Source organism: Engraulis encrasicolus, chromosome 5, assembly GCF_034702125.1.
Source record: "Engraulis encrasicolus isolate BLACKSEA-1 chromosome 5, IST_EnEncr_1.0, whole genome shotgun sequence".
Taxonomy (NCBI): domain Eukaryota; kingdom Metazoa; phylum Chordata; class Actinopteri; order Clupeiformes; family Engraulidae; genus Engraulis; species Engraulis encrasicolus.
Genome location: NC_085861.1, coordinates 38,868,747 through 38,890,973, shown reverse-complemented (window position 1 = coordinate 38,890,973; position 22,227 = coordinate 38,868,747). Strand labels below are relative to the sequence as shown.

Here is a 22,227-nt window from a genome sequence, read left to right as displayed (position 1 = left end):
TGTTTCCGTTACTAGTCGATGTGCTTGATGGAAGGTCCGAGCCTGAATAAGCCCTCATGCGCCCGGTGGCGGCAGGACTGCTCTGTTTAGCTCCCATGCCTTCTACCGTACGTCCAGTCAGCCAGCCAGCCAACTCCAACACAGATTTACTTTTTAATTATTAAAGGACTCAAGCGGCGAGACTGGCTGTTGACAGTTGTGCTCAAGGGAAACACTTTCAAAGGAAATATATGTCAAACGACAAAGTAGCAACAATTAAACAGAAAAGGAAAACACAAGTCCCTTATAGTAGAAATCCAATGACATTGGGGACGAATGAGGCATGCACAGAATGAAAATAATCCAGACAGACAGCTACAAAGTATCAAAAGGAGAGCCGCGCAAAAGCCAACGGAAATGCTGCAGCAAAACTTTTTCGTTTTTCTACACGAATCCAAAAGCTGTCACGCCGTTAGAATCCCGTGCGCGCTAGTTGTTGCTGATACCTCTCCGCTGGAGAAGCTTCACTCGTCCCCCTTCTTCTTGTTTTGGCTTCATGTGCTTTGGCTGTTGTTTTCTAACTAACGTCCGCTCCGCCATGCCTTTCTCTGTGTTCCGTGAAAGTGAAGAGCCACGCTCCTCACGCTTCTCTCACAGCCAACGACAGATAGAATTCTCTCAGATGGAGGAAGTACCAGGGGGGTAGGGGAGGAGGACGGTTGCAAAATTTGCCTTGATCACCGACAGCACAGCAGACGGGCAGAGCTGCCTCGTTTGCCGAGCTACAGAGTCGGAGGCGGACCGATATTTCGTGGTGCGTCGAGTGACGTCAGCATAGTCAAAGCCAGCTGCACGGACCGGACGGCATGGACAGCCATAACAACACGGCTCCTGCTCGCGCTGACAGCACGAGGACAGACACTGACAGCTCGGCTATATGTAAACATGTCAAGATCGCTTCAGCTAGCGGCTGAGATGTGGATGGATGGTAGGTGTCAATAACAAGCAACATATCCCCAAGAAAAACAGGTGGTTTGAAAGATCTGTTCCTGAAGAGTTTATTATCCTACATGTTGGTCTACATTTTACAAAAATGTGCAATTCATGCTTGCATGCAGGCCGTTGTATTAAATCATGCATTTGAACATTCCCAATAATTTTTGACATTAGAAATTGTCCCAAATTTACAATGTAGCCTACTGAACCCTATAAATTCCCTCCCAAATGGCTGACAGAACAGACGACATTGAAGGACTACAGATTGAGGGGCTACAGCTGGCCAAAAGCATTCTGACATGAAACTCTTTAAAAATCCTGCACACACACCCCGACATACACAGCCAAGAAATGGCCTTCTGTTGTGTATTCTTGGTCTAAAATTCCTTGAAAGTGATGGCACAACACATTCACTGAAACCTTGGCAGACATGAAAGGATGTTTATTTTATATAATATATATAAGGAGAGAGAGAGAGTCCTTGAGTCAAGAGAACAGACTGAAAGCTTACGTTGAACAGCTTTCACTCCCTGTCAGATCATTTCACGTTAGGCCTCATAGCTGTCAAATCGCTTCTGTGTACAGTAGAGAAGTATTAAAATGACTTTTGTGAGCATAACTACGCTTCAAATATTCCTTGCAGTCTCTTTTTGACATGCACAATAAGCAAGTGCGCACGCGCGCGCACGCACGCACGCACGCACACACACACACACACACACACACACACACACACACGTAGGCCTACACATACACACACACACACACACACACTCAGGCATGCACACATGCGCACGCGCGCACACACACACACACACACACACACACACACACACACACACACACACACACACACACACACACACACACACAGAGAGAGGCCTACACATACACACACACACACACAGCAGGTGGTGTTTTGGATGGTTTCTGTGGCACCAGTTCTCCCCCAACATGTCGAGTGGAGTGTTGCTAAAAAATTGATTTCCTTCTCAGCCTGTGTGCCATGCCCAACAGCCTGCATATGGATGGGGCATATGGCCCATCTCTCTCTCTCTCTCTCTCTCTCTCTCTCTCTCTCTCTCTCTCTCTCTCTCTCTCTCTCTCTCTCTCTTTCTCTCTCTCACACACACACACGCACACACTCAACTCACATATACTTCTAGCGAATGCTTCCTTACAGCCAAGATTCATATAGCCTAGCCAAACTTTACACTAATGTACCCATTTACTGTACCTGTCCCCCCCCCCCAAAAAAAAAAAAACACACACACACTCACACACACACACACACACACCAGAAATAGCAGCTCACTGGAGATAGCCTTTCTCCTGATGTGTTACAAGACCATAACACTGTACTTTTCCATTGACAACATGGAAAAGCTTCATCACTCGTCAGTCTCAGCAGGTGAAGATGGTCTAATAAAAGCAAAAGTGTGTGTGCGTGTGTGTGTGTGTACTTGTGTGTGTGTGTGTGTGTGTGTGTGTCTTTAACCCCTTAAGACATGGCTTTGTAAATGAGCTGTTACCAGAATGGCCAAACGGTAGGGCACTCATCTACCATGCGGCTGACCTGGGTTCGATTCCCGGCCTGAGTCCTTTGCCGTCCCTGTCTCTCTCCCCCCACTCGCTTCCTTTCACCACCTTCACTGTCCTGTCATAAATGTCAAAAAGACCAACAAAAAAAGATGAAAAGTTTGAGAATGCAACATTAGTTTTGGTTAACAAAAAGGATGAATCAGGTGTTAATAGGCCTACATTTGAGAGAGAATGCCTACATTAACATATAGGGTCCAGTCCAATGATCATGACGAGTCACGTGTGTTGCAGCAATCCAATGTTGTTCATATGCTGTGTTAGGGGTCTTACACACCAAGGCGGTAAAGCGTCGCGGAACGAGCGTCAGCGGCGCGGGAGCCGGTTCCGCGCCGCGCTGCTTATGGAAAATAGAACTCGAGCGTATTTTTCACGCCGGCGACCGGCGGTGTCTCATTCAAATGAATGGCAAAGTAGCATGCTAGCTTTGGCTGTGGGGAGGGTTTTGAATAGGACTGGCCGCGCACGCCGACGCTGTCAGTGTGAAAGGCAGAGAAAAACACGCCGGCCAAAACTAAGTAGAAAGACCGCGTTCGTCCCGGGACCGTTCCGTTCCGCCTTGGTATGTTTTGGCCCTTATGGTGCAGTTAATCAGATTTTGATGAAATGATCTCCACATTCATATAATCAGGTTGAAATCAGGTTGATTACTTGTGTGAATGAGATAGTCTCAATAGTCTCGCACTGTGTCTCATATCGTGCGCTTGTGCACTTCTGTGCTATGTTTCAGTGTGTAGGGCACTCGCACTGACACATTTTGGTAAATTAAATGCACTGAAAGTGCCCAGATAATGCCCTAACAACGGCCAAAAACGCAGTGCTTGAACGATGGACACTGCACACACTAAACGGCCGCCTAATGAAATGGAAGAAACGTGGCGTTCAGTAGAAGAGTATGGTTTACAGTCTCCTAATGCTGTAAGTAATGTTACAGAGACACCAACCTTGTCATGTCAAGCCAAGTATTGTATGCAAGATAGTTGCCAGTTGGGGTGAAGGAAATGTAAATACAAGCACAAGACGCTGTACAATGTAAACAGTAGCCAACCAATATTTTGCTAATGCTATGGTCACCCGTCACTTCCAGTGAGAGCACAGTGCATAGTGCTCAAACTTTTCCACGACAATGCACTAAAGACCTCAGTGCACTGTGCACACTAGTATGCACTAACTGTCAGTGCAGTGACACAAGTGTACCATATGAGACACAGCATCAGTCACCATCTCTTCTTTGAGAGGACGCTGGCACCCAATGGCTATTTAGAAGTGTGAGGTGTGCACACATCCCAAAAAAAGAATGTTGCGGGGCAGGATGCAAAAGAACGCATAAGGATAAAGAAGAAAGGCCCCGCCGTGGCCTAACGGTAGGGCACTGGGTTACTATGCCTGTGATCCGGGTTTGACTCCGGCCCGGGTCATTTGCTGATCCTACCCCATCTCTCTCCCCACACTCAATTCCTGTCATAATCTACACTTTCCAATCAAGAAAGGCACAAAAGCCCCTAAAATATCTTTTAAAAAAAGAAGAAAGAAGAAATATCAGCACACCATAGATGGTGTGATATATTAAGTGAAAAAATGGCACCGCATTTCGACCTGCAAGGTGTTCGTCAGGTGTCTCTAACATACAATGGCTATTACTGTAAACAATTGCTGTCGTGCCTCTAATGTGATAGCTGCTCAGTGAAAGTGTGCCACACATCCACCTTATTACAGCTCCGCCATTTTATAGCACAGGTATAGCAGGCTACTCTGATAGCCTGATAAATCAGCCTAAATGTGAAACCACTCGCAGCTGAAAAATGTCGGCGTCCAGCTGGTGGCGCTGGTTTACCAGGCTACTACTGACAGAATCTCCAGTCTGCCAGTTCTGGTCAATGGTCGCCATTGAAGTCTATGGACTCGACTGCATATTCGGAAGTCCAATGAAAGCATTGCGGTGCCTGTGTAAGGCCGGGAACATGCTTCATGTGTCAATCGCATGCAACCAAGTGCACATACTTGCTTCAGGACGACCGGAGCACTTTGCATGATACTAGATGTATCATTTAGGGAGCAGATAGCTAATGTTTTCCACCTTTCTTTGGCTTTACCGCAACCTCGACAAGCAGTTTGGAAGATCACCCCTCTCATTTTTGTCAATATTGCACCGCACATACTGTGTTGTAGTGTCAGGTGTTTTGTCACCCTCGCACGTGTGTCCTGCAACAAGTATGTCCTGGACACTTACTGGTGAATAATAAGATTGTGTGCCCCATCAACCCCCTTTCCTCTCAAATGCAAGACCATTTTTTGCCCAGGGGTACATGATTTCTTAATCGATCCCTGTAGGAAAGAATGAAGAATGGGATTGGGGGTGGGGGTGGCAGTTCTGGGAAAGTGATCATGCAGATGGGATCACCGCTGACCTCATTCACTATTTGCTTAACCCCTTTGCGCAGAGCTTCTGTTATAACATTGTCACCAAAACTGTAACCTATTACTTAACCCGTTAAGACGCGGCTTTATAAATTAGCTGTTACTAGTATGACAATGACAAGTTGTAGTGCATTACTAAATGCCATGTGTTATGTAATAGTAGTGTAGTACTATGGTAGTTAACTTTTCAATGACTATTACAGCATGCCACTGGAGGTACAGCATGCATTATGGGGCTACGGCTCTCAGTAATGTCATAGCAAGTTATGATAGTAGATTTTTTTCTGGAAAGAGTGAATGAGCCCGCCAACGGACCCATCTGCACAAAGAGGTTACATCAAAGCAACACTGCTATGACATGAAAAACAGTTTTCAGAAACAGAAGAAGCTGGAAGCTATACGAGTTGCAGAAAGTGCATTTCAATACTTATTTCAAGACCATTTAGGGGGCTAAAACGCTCCTGTCTCAATGGTCCACGTCATGTTTACACGTAAACGGATAAAAATAACATCCGCATTTTAAAATATCTGCATACGTGCAACCAAGACATGGTCATTATCATTTTGGAGACAGTAAGGTTATAACAGAGACTCTGCATGACACACGATTTTTATTGGTAACATAAATAGGTTGAATTGCTTGAATAAGGTCAATAGACCAAAATGTTGCAAGTAAACTCTGGAAATGTCAACAGTCTTTCTTGTCTTTAACATAATAATGATGACATAGTGGTTAAGGGTAATAAGGATGTATAAGTAAATGATCATCAGTAAATTAATGCAATCAATTAATTGCGAAATGGGGTAAGTTTTGGGATGTCAGTTTTGTGTCAGTTTCACTTAAATGGAATGCTTGTAACGTTAAGTGGAGTGCTACGCAGCCCTCAGCCACAGCTGTCAATCATTTGTTAAAGAGGCTAGTTGAAAGGTGATGCAGTCTATATGTTATTGACATGGAACCGTGCTATGTTGTAAACATGCTTGACAAAACTACTTTCAATCTGTGCTTGGCAAACGATTTCAGTGCATGCCTAGCAAGCAATCAGAAAGTATCAAATCAGCATCAAATTCCCGAAGATCATATTCTTAATGTCAGGGTGATCTCATCTCAACAACACAAACATAGAAAATGACAACAGACACATAAACAACAGCAGAAGCAGTGCATCTGCATGCCACAACTCCTCCCTAGGGAGCCACTGTAGACACAATACAGCCTCCTAAATGGCTTTCAATTAGGAGGTATAAACCATTGTCTCGCCTGCCCTTAAAATGCCTTTGGACATGCACGCACACACACACGCGCGCGTACACACCCACCCACATGCATTTTTCATTGATATTAGAATATCTAGGGGTTTATTACGTCCCTTTGTTCCACTAGGTGTGTGTGTGTGTGTGTGTGTGTGTGTGTGTGTGTGTGTGTGTGTGTGTGTGTGTGTGTGTGTGTGTGTGTGTGTGTGTGTGTGTGTGTGTGTGTGTGTGTGTGTGTGTGTGTGTGTGTGTGTGTGTGTGTGGTCACTGAAAGACCACACAAGGTTTGAGGACAAGACTAATGTTTTGTTTGACACGGTCATGTACAGATCCAACTGATTTTTCAATTACTCCAGCACACACACACACACAGCCACGCATGCACTTATGCACACACGCACCCACACACGCACGCACACACACACACACACACACACACACACACACACACACACACACACACACACACACACACACACACACACACACACAAACACACACACACACACACACACACGCACGCACACACACACACACACACACACACAGATGCCATATGGTGATGCGACTCATGCGTTACATAACTGTGGGCAGATGAGCCATCACTGTCCGATGGTGAGGGGCGGGCTGCACAGCTGGATCAACACAGAGCAACAACAGCATTTTTCTGGCCAATGTGCGAGTTGGACCTTGTACGTCTGTGCGTGTGTGTGTGAATATGAATGGAAGGGCCCCACAAAGAAAGGAAGGGCCCCACAAAAATGTTAAGGCTGGACTGTGTGTGTGTGTGTGTGTGTGTGTGTGTGTGTGTGTGTGTGTGTGTGTGTGTGTGTGTGTGTGTGTGTGTGTGTGTGTGTGTGTGTGTGTGTGTGTGTGTGTGTGTGTGTGTGTGTGTGTGTGTGTGTTCTTGTGTGTCTGAGTCTGGCATGTGAGTTTGGCTGCGGCCTCATAGGGGAGGCCCAAGGGGTGAGGCCTTCGACCATCCCTGACCTGGAGGACACTGAAGGAGGGCAAGTGGCTCAGGGGTGCTGTATGTTTGTAGTCAGTGTGTGTGTGTGTGTGTGTGTGTGTGTGTGTGTGTGTGTGTGTGTGTGTGTGTGTGTGTGTGTGTGTGTGTGTGTGTGTGTGTGTGTGTGTGTGTGTGTGTGTGTGTGTGTGTGGTGGATGGAGATCGCATGATCAGAGTCTATTTACCATGGAAATGAGAGAGAGAGAGAGAGAGAGAGAGAGAGGGAGAGAATGATAGAGAGAGGGTGTGTGTGTGCGCGTGTGTGTATTTAGCGTGTGTGTGTGTGTGTGTGTGTGTGTGTGTGTGTGTGTGTGTGTGTGTGTGTGTGTGTGTGTGTGTGTGTGTGTGTGTGTGTGTGTTACATGTATATATGGAGAGGTCATAAGGTTAGAAGGCATAGGTGAAATGGTTATCCATCATGGTGGAGGCTACTGCTGAGGAGCTAGTTTGCAGCTGCTGGTAGTTTGGAAACACATTTACACAATTGCCTTTTCATTTTTCATTTTTTCCCTCCCTGACTATTACCTGTGTTATATTGTATGTGTCTTGAAATGTCCATGTGGGCATTATGTGTATTTATGTAAGCTACTTGACACCTTCATTTCCCCCCAGGGATCAATAATGTTTACTACTCTACTCTACTAATATCGTCACTGCCTGGGGGAAAAAACGTGCATTTCTATTTTTATCAGTATTAACAAATGTTTATTTAAAAGAACTATGCAATAAATAAATAGATTCCATCACTAATGTTGGGATTAGATCATTTATAATAGATTATATTCTCATGGAGACTGACCTATTGTACGAAGTTATGAGGTTTCTGATGGACAGTGGTGATGTGCAGAGATTGTATGGATATTTTTTTGTAAACAAATCCATTTGGACCTTTGGTTTACATGTAAATGGAGTTCTATCTCCATAAAACATATTTTCTTTAAAAACAGATTTCCTCTCATTTTTTTATCCACCAGATTAAAATAGATATATAGAATACCCATTTTTAAAAATGTCCCCATGCGTGACATAAAGGCATCAGAATCTCAATCTCTCTCTCTCTCTCTCTCTCTCTCTCTCTCTCTCTCTCTCTCTCTCTCTCTCTCTCTCTCTCTCTCTCTCATTGCAGGAAGAGATATATAGGCCGTACACTTTATGCTCAGAGGGACTGTTTAAGCTAAGCTGTGGGACTGGCATTGCTCCCAGGCTAAATTGTGTTAAATGCTGAAACACACTTTTGTTTACTATGGTCCACAGTCTTATAGGCCCACTTTCTGTGGAGGTATTCGGTTGAAAAGAACAATCCACTAAGCGATCGTATTCATCAATGCGATGCCCTTGGACACAGACCTCTTAACACAGACCACATACATTTCTATCGTAAGACTTGTTCCAAACTGTTGTTCAAGTTCTACATTTCTTTAACCTTTAAGAGTGTACGACGGGAATGTTCGGGCAGTGAAAGTTCTATAGAATTCTGGGCGTCATTCAACACAATATGGAATAGTAGAATCTTGCATTGTTATAGAACGCATTCTTTTTATAGAATGCTCAAAAACCCACCCTCTTAAAGGTTAAGTACAACAGCAAAGCATTACCGAGCCCATTTTAGATAAAAAAAAGTGGACTGTTCTGTCAAAGTGAAACTTGAGGAACTTTCTTCGACCGTGCCCGTTTGTGGATCGTGATCTTCAGTAGGCTTCGCATACAGAGATCACTGACGTACATACATGGACAGCGTTCTTCTATTTGTATTCCATTCCACAGTTTTTAACACTGACATACATGGACAGCGTTCATATGAGTATTTCTTTCTGAATACAGTAAATATAAAGTACAAGATAAAATGCCACCAATGCTTAACCACCATAGCCCTAATAAAGAAATAAATGAATAGGCTACACTATTTAGACATTGTCAGTAGACCTAAATGTGAAATAATAAGTGAACAGTGATCCCTTGAAATAATGGGATTGTCCTGTATTTAGAAACAAAAGTACTGTTCCATATAGAGCTGAAACTGAGCCCACAATTTGGCTAAAATGCAGGAAACTGCATCTAAGAAATACAAAATGTTCTGGTGGAGGACCCCCATAACCCCCCGCCAAGGTGCCCCCCCATACTCCATCAAATGCCCGTCCAACGACTTGGTTCTGCAGCCGGGTCTGCTAGATGTCCAGATGCATACCATAGCAACGCTGAGAACAAGCGCTGATAGGACAATGGTTGCGTTTGACTGTCAGTCAAAAGAATTCTAAAATAATCAACTAACAACAAATCAACTTGTTTGAAACAGAAGGGAAACTAACATTTGGACGACATAGAGTAGACTAGAATTGTCAAGGAGAGGCCCTGTTTCCCATAGAGATGAATGGGAAATGACAATTTTTGTCCTTTTTCCGGGTCCAGTCCCACCCCCCGCCATTGCTTCACTTCAGAATACAACACACGCCGTCCCCTCTATTCAGTGTCAATGAGAGATCCACACTTAAGGATCCCGCATGACACAGCATTTGTTCTCTACTACTGTCACATCTTTGATCCACTGTCAGGGATCCACCATAATCAATCAACTATGTAACTGGTCCATCATTGGTGATAAATCAATTCAATTCAATTCAATTCAATTCAATTCAATTCAATTCAATTCAATTCAGTTCCATTCTATTTCATTCCATTCCATTCCATTCTATTCTATTCTATTCAGCAGGAAGCCAACTTCAGAGAGGGAAATAGAGACATGATGGATAATGAAACAGTTTCCAAATTTGCTGTTTGTTAGCTGTATGCATCACATTGAAGACACTCATGTCATCAGGGTCAGATGTGCTATCTGTACTGAGCTCCATCATCATCAGTACCAATGCAGAATTCAATACACATGTTATAGGAATAACACATTACCATGCAAATCACACATGCGCACACACATACAAAGAGGAGGGGAAGGAGGAGGAGGTGGAGGTGAAGGTGGTGGTGGAGGAGGAGGTGGTGGTGGTGGTGGAAGAAAAGGAAGGCCTCTGAGTAGGTGTCTACGGCTTCTCATATGATAACACCACAGTCAACCAGAGGGGTACACCTCAAACCAGACATAGTCACTTACAGTGATATGCAAGCATTTGGCCACCCCCTTGAGATCTCATCACTGTAGGCCTACTGTAAGCTCAAATCCAGGCAAATCTAAGAATTGACAGAGATGCATGGGAGTTTCCCAGACCAAAGTTGTAAAAACGCTTTCTAGACAAGAGATTCAAGACAGGATAATTATAATTTAGAATACAGTTACTGAGCAAAATGTAGGCTTGTGACATTAATCAGAATTCATACATCTCCACTGTGGCATTTCTGGGATTATGCACAGCATCAGGGCCCCCTGAAATCAGTCATAAAGATGAGCGACTCAGCCTTAAATAATCACCTGACGCCCCCCTGTGGCAAAACTGGGGAAAAATTCTGCCGCGTCCCCAAAAGACAGCTGAATCACATTTTTTAATGAGGGAAGAGTTTTAATGAAAAAGGGATGTTTTTAAAGGGCTGCAAAAACGGGAACATATAGAGCAGATCAGAAGCACATCATGTGGCGTAGTTGCTTTTAAATAATCCATTTGTCAGGTCCATTAAAGTCAAGAAACAAGACATGAAATGCTGAATCTAATTTCTGTAGGCCTACTGAAGATAATTAAATTAGATTTGATGGCATGACTTTTCAGAAGAGTTCTCTGGTTTTCCACAACCACCCTTGTGCAAGCTCACAAAGTTGAGCAAAAATGTACGAGGGTCTGCGTGAGAACCAGGCTAGGAATAAGCTACCAGTTGCGACAAGAGCTAGCCTGATAAACCAGACTAAATGTGAGATTTTTTTGAAAAAAATTGACCGCCTGCGGGTGGCGCTAGTTTACTTGGCAAGACAAGAGCAGGGTCATCCCTCTTAACACTCAAGCTAGTGACTCATGTCTTTCAAGAGAGCTTCCCTGCATAACTCTCACATCTGGGTAATACCTGCACTGCACTGTCATAGGTATTCCACTATTTTTCTACATCACTTGTATAGGCCTACTGCTGTACTCATCCCACACTCTGCACAAGTTTGCTTGAATGTCCTCCTTGTTGCTTTGGTCAAAAGAGTTTGTATAATGGATAAACCATCTGTCTTCAGTCACCTGCCTCGCTGCCCATGCCATGCATATTGTGGCTCAAATGACGGTACTCTGTACTAATCCAGAGGATATTAAGGATGAAGCGAGAACCAAAACTGCAGTTAGTACTGGGATTACACTGCCAAACACACACCCTATTCATTCCACGCACTTATGTCAGTGCACTGATGGTTAGTGCACAGTGCACTGGAGGTCTTGCATAGTGCCGAGGGAAAAAATGAGCACTATGCACTGCTCTCGCTGGAAGTGACGGCTGAGCATGGCATTACATCGCCAAAATATCGGTTGGCTACTACAATGCACAGAATCTCGTTATTATATTAACATCTCCATCACCCCAAAAGGACCGCCATCACACATAGGCCTACAAATACTTGGTTCGCATGAAAAGGCTGGTGTCTCAGCTACATTAGGCCTAGCCTACTTACAGAATGAGGAGACTGTTGACCGAAGTCTTCTACTGAATTGAAAGCCACATTTCATTGTCAACATGGCGGCCGTTTAGTGCATGCAGTGTCCATCATTCAAGCACTGCGTGCGTTGCAATATGCGACCTTGCCTCCTCCACTTGCCTCCTCTTGCTTCTCGTCATGATGACATCACTGACAACAGCATTATATTTCAATATCTTGCAAAAGCTCAATTGTAGAGTCTTTTTCTCATTTGCAATTGGGATGGTGAATGAAAAACAGTCCCTAAAAAGTTGTTGTGGCTAGGCTGACAGCTGGGAAACTTTATCGTTTTCTCCACAGAGGAGGGGCCAGGAGGCGGGACGAGGAGACAAGCGCAAGTGGAGGAGGCAAGGTCGCATATTGCAACGCAATCACTGCGTTTTCCGCCATTGTTAGAGCTGACATTTTCAGCGTGAGCGCCCTGAAACAAAAGCCCGAAGTGCACAAGTGCGTGTTTTGAGACACGGGAACACTGCTTTACCCAACTGACAATGGCTTATTGAAGATGTGGGCTGTCTCAAATGGCGCACTTTTGTCAGTGCACAGTGCACACAGTGCACTGAGGTCTTTAGTGCATAGTGTTGTGGAAAAAATTGAGCCCTATGCACTGCGCCCTCGCTGGAAGTGACAGCTGAGCATTAGCTCGCCAGAATACGAGTTGGCTACTATTTACAATGCACAGCATCTGGTGCTTGAATTTCCATGTCCTTCACCCCGGACAACAATCACACATACAATACTTTGGTTGGATGAAAAGATTGGTGTCCCATCAACATTACTTACAGAATTAGGAGACTGTTGACCAAACTCTTCTACTGAACTGAATGCCTCATTTCCTCAGTGTCATTGTCAACATGGCCGCCATTTAGTGCATGCAGTGGCTGAATCTCAAATGGTGCACTTGTGCACTTTAGTGTTCATGTTTCAGTGTGCATGCCGTAATAGTTACGCACTGAAACATAGTGCCCGAAGTGCACAAGTGCGGCATTTGAGACACAGCCCATCATTCAAGCACTGCATTTGTCCGCCATTGTTAGGGGATCATCCTGGCACTTTCAGTGCACTGGCTCAACCGAAAGTTTCAGCGTGAGCGCCCTAGGCACTGAAAAACAGTGCCCGAAGTGCACAAGTGCGGCATTTGAGACATAGCCCATGGGCTGAATCTCAAAATGGTGCACTTGTGCACTTCAGGCACTATGTTTCGGTGCGTAACTAATACGGCATACACACTGAAACATGGACACTGAAGTGCACAAGTGCACCATTTGAGATTCAGCCCATCATACAAGCACTGCATTTTCCCGCCATTGTTAGGGGATCATCCTGGCACTTTCAGTGCACTGGCTCAACTGAAATTTTCAGCGTGAGTGCCCTGGGCACTGTAAAACAGTGCCCGAAGTGCACAAGTGCGGCATTTGAGACACAACCAATGACTCCAGTGGCCTAAAGGCCTCAGAACAAAAACACAAAAAAAACACCACAACCGCTGGACACTAGTTTTCATATAATCCCTGCATGCATTTCGAAGAGATTTCATGACAGAACACCCAAATTATGTGCTTCCTACACCAAGACCAAAATGATTTTATAACAGTGTGACAAAAAGGCAAAAGACAGAAACTTTGGTAAACCATGTTTTATTAGTAAAATAAATAGAATGAACAACCATGGTGTCTGTTCAGGAGCACATCTCATCCCTTCCTGCAATGGGTGGGGAAATAGAACAAAGGTGATTAAAAATATGAATTTGGAAAACAAGAATAGTTTTTAAACTGCAAGCATTCTACCTGGCAGGGGTGGCATCTTGAGTTTCCTGTTCAGAAGGTGCAGTGCTCTCACTATAGGAGGATACAATTAAATACACAAAACCTTATTTCATAACTTGCAAACACTTGGAAAGTGTAAGAGCAGTTCAAGGCTATGATTACACGTGCAGATATTGTTAAAAGTATGTTTAAGTCATTGACAGAGTCAGCTTACACTGTATATGGAAAACAAAATCAACATTGTGACAAGATTTGCCTGCATTCTCTAGCGTAAACGTAGGCTTTTTAAAATAACGTCCATATACATGTCATTAGGGTTTAAACACCCTACCTTGCAGGCATGTTCAGCAGGGGCAGGATCAGCAGGAGGGGGAGGAGGGAAGTCCAGGGGGATGTAGGTGGTTTGGGAAAACACCCTCTTGCCCCTCGAGTAGCGGTGGAAGGACCGGACAACATAGCTGGTTTGGAAGCCTGAAGGTGCAGTTAGTGTGATGAAGCGATCTTGGCTTGATGAGGCAGCTTCAGCATCAGGGCCTGCCTGACCAATTGGCTAGCCATGCATTCAATAATTAGATAATTGATTTGATTTATTACAGATCGTGTCAAAGTAACATTGTGCGTGAATTAATCTGGTGTTACGGGGTAAAGGAACATGGCAACAAAAATGGGTTTAACCTGATTTTTGTTTTGTTTTATAAAATTATCACAAATGGACAACATAGGCATTCTGACCCAACTTCTTTCGGCACCAGGCAAATGTGTAGGGGATGGAGGACAGATGCTGGTGTTGTTCCAAGATAGGCTGCTTCATTGGAGAGGAGCTACTGGTCCATACTAAACCTACCAGTAGCCTACCATTTCCCCTCACTATTTTGTTAGGTAGCAAATCAGCTTTAGTTATCCAGGAGATAGCCGTACATCAGCAAATAAATGGGGGAACATTAAGGATGAAAAAAAAACCCTGCAGTTAGCACTGGGATTTACACTGCTCTACCCAACTGACAATGGTCTATTGAAGGCAATGACTAGTGGCCCAAACCAAGTCCAAATGTCCCAGACTCTAAGCAAAATCATGCTGGACTGAAGTATTCAATAACCCCTTCAAAATTATTTCATGGCATACAACACCCAAATTATGGGCTTCATACACCAAGAACAAATTGATGATTTTATAGCTGAGAAAAAGGCAAAAAGACAGAAACTTATATAAACCATGTTTTATTAACAAAATAAAATACAATTCACAACCATGGTGTCCGTTCAGGAGCACATCTCATCCCTTCCTGCAATGGGTGGGGAAATAGAAAAAAAGTGATTAAAAAATGAATTTATAAAAACCCACAAAATAGTTTTAAAAAATTAAGAGCATTCTACCTGGCAGGGGGGACATCCTGGGTTTCCTGTTCAGCAGGTGCAGTGTTCTTTCTGTAGGAAGATATGTAAACAAATCCTCATTTAAAAAACAAAATGGAGAGTTTAAGGCTTCGATTACACATGCAGATATTAAAATAAAACAAAAAGTAATTTTAATTGACAGATTCTGTTTACAGCAGGTATGGAAAAAAGAATCAGCCTTGTGACAAGATTGTCCTCCTGTAGGATATTCTCTGGTGTAAAAGTATACTTTTAAAATAACATCCAGATACATTTAACCAGTGTTTAAGTATACCTTGCAGGCAGGACATCCTGGGTGATCTGTTCAGCAGGTGCAGGATCAGCAGGAGGGGGAGGAGGGAAGTCCAGGGGGATGTAGGTGGTTTGGGAAAACACCCTCTTGCCCCTCGAGTAGCGGTGGAAGGACCGGACAACATAGCTGGTTTGGAAGCCTGAAGGTGCAGTTAGTGTGATGAAGCGATCTTGGCTTGATGAGGCAGCCTCAGCATCAGGGCCTACTGCACCTGTGGAGGAGCTGCCTTGGGAACCAGCAGAGCCTGAACTCACAGAAGATGGAGACTGGACTGGGGCCTGGGGCACCTTGGCCTGCTGCTGCTGCTGCGCCTGAACCGGCATCTGGAACATCTGCGCTTGCATCATCTGCTGGGGCGCCTGCATCATCTGCTGCCGCGCCTGCATCATCTGGGCTTGCTGGGGCGCCTGCACCATCTGCTGCCGCGCCTGCATCATCTGCTGCCGCGCCTGCATCATCTGCTGCCGCGCCTGCATCATCTGGAACATCTGGGCTTGCTGCCGCTGGGGCGCCTGCATCATCTGGGCTTGCTGCCGCGCCTGACCCACAGCAGTGCCACTGGGGGAAGCCCCCTGCTGGCCAGCCTGGCTCATTGCACTGTGGCCCATTGGCACCATGGGTACATTCAATGACATTGGTTGACCTGGTTGACTCAAAAGGAGAAGGCAGATCCAAGAAAACCTGCAAAAGAAAATTTGGGATCTCGTCAGAAAACAGAACTGATTTCCTGAACACATTTTGCAACTCTTGTCAATGAGCTAAAAGCCAAAGCTATGTCTCAGATGATGCACTTGTGCAATTTGGGCATGATGTTTCAGTGCATAATTAATACACCACACACACTGAAACATGAACACTGAAGTGCACAAGCACATCATTTTAGAGCCAGCACAATTCTAGTTAGCTTTTATCTTACCTGAACATCATGATGGACCAAAATCCCAGCTGTAACATCTATGTGGCAAAGCTCAGCTTTTATAGTCAACAGATTACTTGACTCAATTAAACTTGTAAAATTAAAATTGGCTCCAGCTGTGCTGAGGTCTGCTGTGAACGTCCAATTATCATTAATTAACCTCTAATTACTTAAAAGGGCAGGATAGTTGGAGGAGGCTACATGGTTGGTGAAGACCAATCGGCAAGTCATGGATTGATCAATTAGATAATTGATTTATTGATTTATTGCACATCTTTTCAAAGTAACATTACGCATGGATTAATCTAGTGTCACAGGGTAAAGGAACATGGCAACAAAATGGGTTTAGCCAGAGCCATACAGAGGGGAGAGTTACGCGATTGGAGGACCAGGAAATGAATGGCAGCTCCGCCTTTCAGCGAGATAAGGGTGTTCCTAAAGCGGCTGTCTTTCCATAGACTCAACATAGAACCACCACATTAACAGCCAAAAATAAGGACTAACGAACTATACTGCGGGGTAATCACCACAAATATGTAAACCATCAACTGTCTCGGTGGTGATAATCCCAACAGGTTTACCATCTGTGATGTTAATCTGAAGTTATTACTACGAACAGCAAGTCTTGTCATATTGCCTGCATTGCATCGCATTGCATTTGCTGTGTGCTACGCCCACTACTAGGAACTAACACTCGCAACGCTGAGCAGTACTGAGAAGCTAAAACAGCTAATTTTGCTAATGAGGAAGTCGGCCTAAGCACACGGCGGAGATTGCCCGACTCTCCCCTCTGTATGGCTCTGGGTTTAGCCTGTTGATTTTTTTTTAAATGATCACAAATGGACAGCATGGGCATTCTGACCCAACTTCTTTCGGCACCAGGCAAATGTGTAGGGGATGGAGGACAGATGCTGGTGTTGTTCCAAGATAGGCTGCTTCATTGGAGACGACAGAGCTACCGGTCCATACCAAACCCACATAGGAGTGCTAGTGCATATGACTTGATAGCTCAGCTCAACAGACGTCAAAATGACACCGTTTCAACACTGACAGGTACAGATAAGAGAGATTAGTAACCAGCACCTTTCCCCCATAGCTCCGTCAATAGCTGAGGTGAGCGAAGTGTAGTGCCATTTCCCCACACTAGTTTGTTGGTGAGAAGCCTATTGCAACCATCTTAAGTTATTCTGGAGATAGCCGTACATCAGCAAATAAATGAGCCTTTACTTTTTTTAAACATGCGTCCTGCAGGCCATGTATTAGCATGTTAACCACTTTCTGGAGAAATTATCCAAGTCACTTGGGCATGTTCTTGGATGCTCATTGGATATACCGGTTGGCTGGCTATGAGGCACAGATCATTTTGTCAATGACACACTTGGATTTCCATCAAGAACCTCATGGGTTTCCGGCGACATCTGGTGGTGAAGAGACTGAAAAAGTTGAACATAGAAATACAAACGCAAAATAATGACCAGTGTCCTGAAAATATTAATGAGCAAATTTCTGCCCTATACAGTACATCAAGGAAAAACAATTGGTGTCACTCTTAGTGATCCCCACAATATACCCTGTTAGGAACCAAACCATCAGTGTTCAGTCACCTGCCCATACTATGAGTATTGTGGCTCAAATGAGTACTGTGCCAATCCAGGGGAATATTAAGGAAGAAACAAAAAAAACCTGCAGTTAGCACTGGGATTATTACACTGCCAGACACAATGCTCTACCCAACTGACACTGGTCTGTTGAAAGCAATGACTCCAGTGGCCCAAAAACAAGTCCAGACCAGAAGCAAATCATGCTAGACACAATGAGCCCTTCATGTTCTTCAAAACTATTTCATGGCATACAACACCCACATTATGCACTTCATACACAAAGACCAAATTGATTTTATAACAGTGACAAAAAGGCAAAAGACAAACTTATGCGAAACACGTTTTATTACTAAAATAAATAGAATTCAGGACCATGGTGTCTGTTGTTCAGGAACAAATCTCAGCCCTTCCTGCAATGGGTGGGGAAAGAGAAAAAGTGATTAAAAAAAATATGAATAGGAAAACAGGCAAAGTCATTTTTGAATTTGACCTATTCTACCTGGCAGGGATGTCATCCTGGGTTTCCTGTTCAGCCGGTGCAGAGTTCTTACTACAGGAAGACATGCAAACAAATTCCAACTTAAAAACAAAAGGGAAAGTTTAAGGCTTCAATTACACATGCAGATATTGTTAAAATAAAAATAAGTAATTATAATCATTGGCAAATTCCATTTACAACATGTATGGAAAACAGAATCAGCCTTGTGACAAGATTCTCCTCCTGTATTCGCTCTGGTGTAAAATACATCTTTACATGTAAAATAACATATCCATATAACCAGGGTTTAAGTATCCATACCTTGCAGGCAGGACATCCTGTGTGATCTGTTCAGCAGGGGCAGGATCAGCAGGAGGGGGAGGAGGGAAGTCCAGGGGGATGTAGGTGGTTTGGGAAAACACCCTCTTGCCCCTTGAGTAGCGGTGGAAGGACCGGACAACATAGCTGGTTTGGAAGCCTGAAGGTGCAGTTAGTGTGATGAAGCGATCTTGGCTTGATGAGGCAGCCTCAGCATCAGGGCCTACTGCACCTGTGGAGGAGCTGCTTTGGGAACCAGCAGAGCCTGAACTCACAGAAGATAGAGACTGGACTGGGGCCTGGGGCACCTTGGCCTGCTGCTGCTGCGCCTGAACCGGCATCTGGAACATCTGGGCCTGCTGCTGCTGGGGAACCTGCATCATCTGGGCTTGCTGCTGCTGAGCCGGCTGCTGCATCATCTGGGCTTGCTGCTGCTGAGCCGGCAGCTGCATCATCTGGGCCGGCTGCTGCATCATCTGGGCCGGCTGCTGCATCATCTGGGCCGGCTGCTTCTGCTGAGCCGGCTGCTGCATCATCTGGGCCGGCTGCTGCATCATCTGGGCCGGCTGCTGCATCATCTGGGCCGGCTGCTGCATCATCTGGGCCGGCTGCTGCATCATCCGGGCCGGCTGCTGCATCATCTGGGCCGGCTGCTGCATCATCTGGGCCGGCTGCTGCATCATCTGGGCCGGCTGCTGCATCATCTGGGCCGGCTGCTGCTGAGCCGGCTGCTGCATCTGGGCTTGCTTCTGGGGCACCTTGGCTTGCTGCTGCTGGGCCGGCTGCTGCATCATCATCTGGGCCGGCTGCTGCTGCACCATCTGGGCCGGCTGCTGCATCATCATCTGGGCCGGCTGCTGCATCATCATCTGGGCCGGCTGCTGCATCATCATCTGGGCCGGCTGCTGCATCATCATCTGGGCCGGCTGCTGCATCTGGGTTTGCTGCCGCAGGTGCGGCTGCATCACAGGGGCCCGGTGCTTCTGGGCTTGCTGTTGGGGTGCCAGTGCTGGGGCATGCAGTTGCTGCTGGGGAGCTGCAGCCTGAGGCATTTGGACTTGCTGCTGGGGTGCATGAACAGGCATCTGGAACATCTGGGCTTGATGCTGGGGTGCCTGCATCGGCGTCTGGAACATCTGGGCTTGATGCTGGGGCAGCTGCGGCGCATGGTACCGGCGGAGCTGGGGTTGCTGCTGCTGGGGTGTCTGCTTCACTGGGGCCTGCATCATCTGGCCTTGCTGCTGCTGGGGCGCCTGCATCATCTGGGCTTGCTGCCGCTGGGTTTCCTGACCCACAGCAGTGCCAATGGGGGAAGCCCCCTGCTGGCCAGCCTGGCTCATTGCACTGTGGCCCATTGGCACCATGGGTACATTCAATGATATTGGTTGACCTGGGTGACTCAAAAGGAGAAGGCAGATCCAAGAAAACCTGCTGAACAAGATTTGGGATCTCATCAGAAAACACAGAACTGATTTCCCAAACACATTTTGCAACTAATGTCAATGAGTTAAAAACCAAGGCCATGTCTCAGATGGTGTTCTTATGTTTCAGTGCCTAATTAATACGTCATGCACACTGAGACAGGAACATTGAAGTGCACAAGCACACCATTTTAGAGCCAGCACAAGTCTAGTCAGATTTTGGCTTACCTGAACATCATGATGGTCCAAAATCCCAGTTGTAACATCTATGTGGCAAAGCTCAGCTTTTATAGTCAACAGATAACTCGACTCAATTAAACTTGTAAAATTAAAATTGGCTCCAGCTGTGTGCTGAGGTCTGCCGTGAACCTCCAATTATCATTAATTAACCTTTGATTACTTTTAAAGGATCTGAGTAGTTGGAGGAGGCTAAATGATTGATGAAGACCAATCGGCAAGTCATGCATTCATCTATTAGATAATTGATTTATTGGTTTATTACAGATCTTTTCAAAGTAACATTGTCCATGGATTAATCTAGTGTTACGGGATAAAGGAACATGGCAACAAAATGGGTTTAGCCTGTTGATTTTTTTTGTTTTTTTTTAAATGATCACAAATGGACAACATGGGCATTCTGGTCAACATCACTTTCGGCTCCAGGCAAATGGGTAGGAGTAGAGGAGAGATGCTGGTGTTGTTTCAAGATAGGCTTCTTCATGGGAGATGAGCTACCAAACCCCCATAGGATAGCTAGCTAGTGCATATGACTTGATGGCTCAGCTCAACAGACGTCAATATGACACCTGTTCAACACTGACAGAGGGATTAGTAACCAACACCTTTCCCCCATAGCTTCATCAATGGCTGAGGTGAGTGAAGTATATAGTAGCCTACCATTTCCCCACACTATTTTGCCGGGTAGGTGTAGCAAACCAGCTTAAGTTATCTTGGAGATGGCTCTACATCAGCAAATAAATGAGCCCTAACATGCGTCCTGTAGGCCATGTATTAGCATGTTAACCACTTTCTGGAGAACTTATCCAGGTCAGGTTGGATGCTTATTGGGCATACCGGTTGGCTGAGGCACAGATAATTGTCAATGACAAACTTGGGATTTCCATCAAGAACCTCAGATGGCATCTGGTTGTGAATAAGAATCATGTGATGCTCTACAACACAAACAAATCTCCACAGTAAAACAAAAAGTATTAAATATTTAATTTAAGCAAAATGTGTATTTAAAAGTCAAGCGAAATATGCAGGGTCCTTCAAATACTATTGACCAAATATTTCTAATATCTGCCCATACATATAATGGAGAAATTATGCAGTGGCAGGTAGTGATCCAACCACCCTGTTAGATATTGGTAGAATAGGCCTAGGTGATGAACCATCAGTGTTCAGTCACCTGACCGTACTACGCGTATTGTGGCTGAAATGAGTGCCATGATGCATTGGGGACAGTAAGGATAAAGGATGAAAAAAAAAAACTGCAGTTAGCACTGGGATTTACACTGCTCTACCCAGAGGCATACAGAGAACAGTCGCAATCTCCGCTGTGTGCTAGGGCCGACTTCATTAGCAAAATTAGCCGTTTTAGCTTCTCAGTACTGCTCAGCGTTGCGAATGTTAGTGCCTAGTAGTGGGCGTAGCACACTGCAAATGCAATGCGATGCAAGGAATATGACAAGACTTGCTGTTCGTAGTAACTTCAGATAAACATCACAGGTGGTAAAACTGTTGTGATCACCACCGAGACAGTTGATAGTTTACATATTCGTGGTGATTACCCCACAGTACAGTTCGTTAGTCCTTATTTTTGGCTGTTGATGTGGTGGTTCTATGTTGAGTCTATGGGAAGACAGCCACTTAAGGCACGACCTTATCTCGCTGAAAGGCGGGGCTGCAATTTAATTCCTGGTCCTCCAATCGCGTAACTCTGTTCTCTGTATGGCTCTGGCTCTACCCAACTGAAAAAGGTCAATTGAAGGCAATGACTCCAGTGGACCAAAACCAAGTCCAAATGTCGCAGACCAGAAGCAAAACCATGCTGGACTGAAGTATTCAATAACCCCTTCAAAATTATTTCATGGTGTATGAAGCCCATGATTTGGGTGTTGTATGCCAAGAACAAATTGATGATTTTATAGCTGAGAAAAAGGCAAAAGACAGAAAC

The 22,227-nt window shown here is 45.0% G+C and overlaps 3 protein-coding genes across 7 annotated transcripts in view; all 3 read right to left on the bottom strand.

Annotated features, from left to right (window-relative positions):
* znrf2b (zinc and ring finger 2b) overlaps positions 1-757 on the bottom strand; it is a 121,372-nt gene extending 120,615 nt beyond the window's left edge. The window contains exon 1 of the mRNA XM_063199297.1: positions 1-757. This exon is cut by the window's left edge and continues 309 nt beyond it. Coding sequence (XP_063055367.1) covers positions 1-97 — 97 coding nt within the window. The 5' untranslated portion in view covers positions 98-757.
* A 12,725-nt stretch (positions 758-13,482) lies between these two features.
* Positions 13,483-16,344, bottom strand: LOC134449388 (mediator of RNA polymerase II transcription subunit 15-like). Of its 5 annotated transcripts, none has more exons than XM_063199293.1 (5): positions 16,231-16,344; positions 15,722-15,995; positions 15,297-15,673; positions 15,002-15,052; positions 14,830-14,910 (listed from the first exon to the last, which is right to left on the bottom strand). In XM_063199293.1, the coding sequence occupies exons 1-5, from the start codon at positions 16,266-16,268 to the stop codon at positions 14,901-14,903; spliced, it is 750 nt and encodes a 249-aa protein (XP_063055363.1). In that variant the 5' UTR covers positions 16,269-16,344; the 3' UTR covers positions 14,830-14,900. The 5 variants fall into 5 exon arrangements, with proteins under 5 accessions (XP_063055361.1, XP_063055363.1, XP_063055362.1 ...); XM_063199292.1 differs by having other exon boundaries at positions 15,297-15,694; positions 15,743-15,995; XM_063199294.1 differs by having other exon boundaries at positions 15,297-15,694; positions 15,785-15,995.
* A 1,814-nt stretch (positions 16,345-18,158) lies between these two features.
* On the bottom strand, positions 18,159-20,356 carry LOC134449387 (putative uncharacterized protein DDB_G0271606). Its single transcript, XM_063199289.1, has 5 exons — positions 20,277-20,356; positions 19,386-20,055; positions 18,631-19,001; positions 18,331-18,381; positions 18,159-18,241 (listed from the first exon to the last, which is right to left on the bottom strand). Exons 1-5 carry the CDS (start codon positions 20,312-20,314, stop codon positions 18,232-18,234), a joined length of 1,140 nt encoding a protein of 379 aa, XP_063055359.1. The 5' UTR covers positions 20,315-20,356; the 3' UTR covers positions 18,159-18,231.
* Positions 20,357-22,227: the final 1,871 nt, after the last annotated feature.

Bases quoted from the DNA above. Each gene is read 5' to 3' on its own strand.
- LOC134449387 (XM_063199289.1), bottom strand. From the start codon at position 20,314: ATGTTACAACTGGGATTTTGGACCATCATGATGTTCAG. The intron at 20,056-20,276 runs GTAAGCCAAAAT...CTTGTTCAGCAG, and splicing joins TGGACCATCATGATGTTCAG to GTTTTCTTGGATCTGCCTTC. The intron at 18,382-18,630 runs GTATGGATACTT...GTCTTCCTGTAG, and splicing joins CAGGATGTCCTGCCTGCAAG to TAAGAACTCTGCACCGGCTG.
- LOC134449388 (XM_063199291.1), bottom strand. From the start codon at position 16,268: ATGTTACAGCTGGGATTTTGGTCCATCATGATGTTCAG. The intron at 15,996-16,230 runs GTAAGATAAAAG...TTTCTTTTGCAG, and splicing joins TGGTCCATCATGATGTTCAG to GTTTTCTTGGATCTGCCTTC. The intron at 15,053-15,296 runs GTATACTTAAAC...ATCTTCCTACAG, and splicing joins CAGGATGTCCTGCCTGCAAG to AAAGAACACTGCACCTGCTG.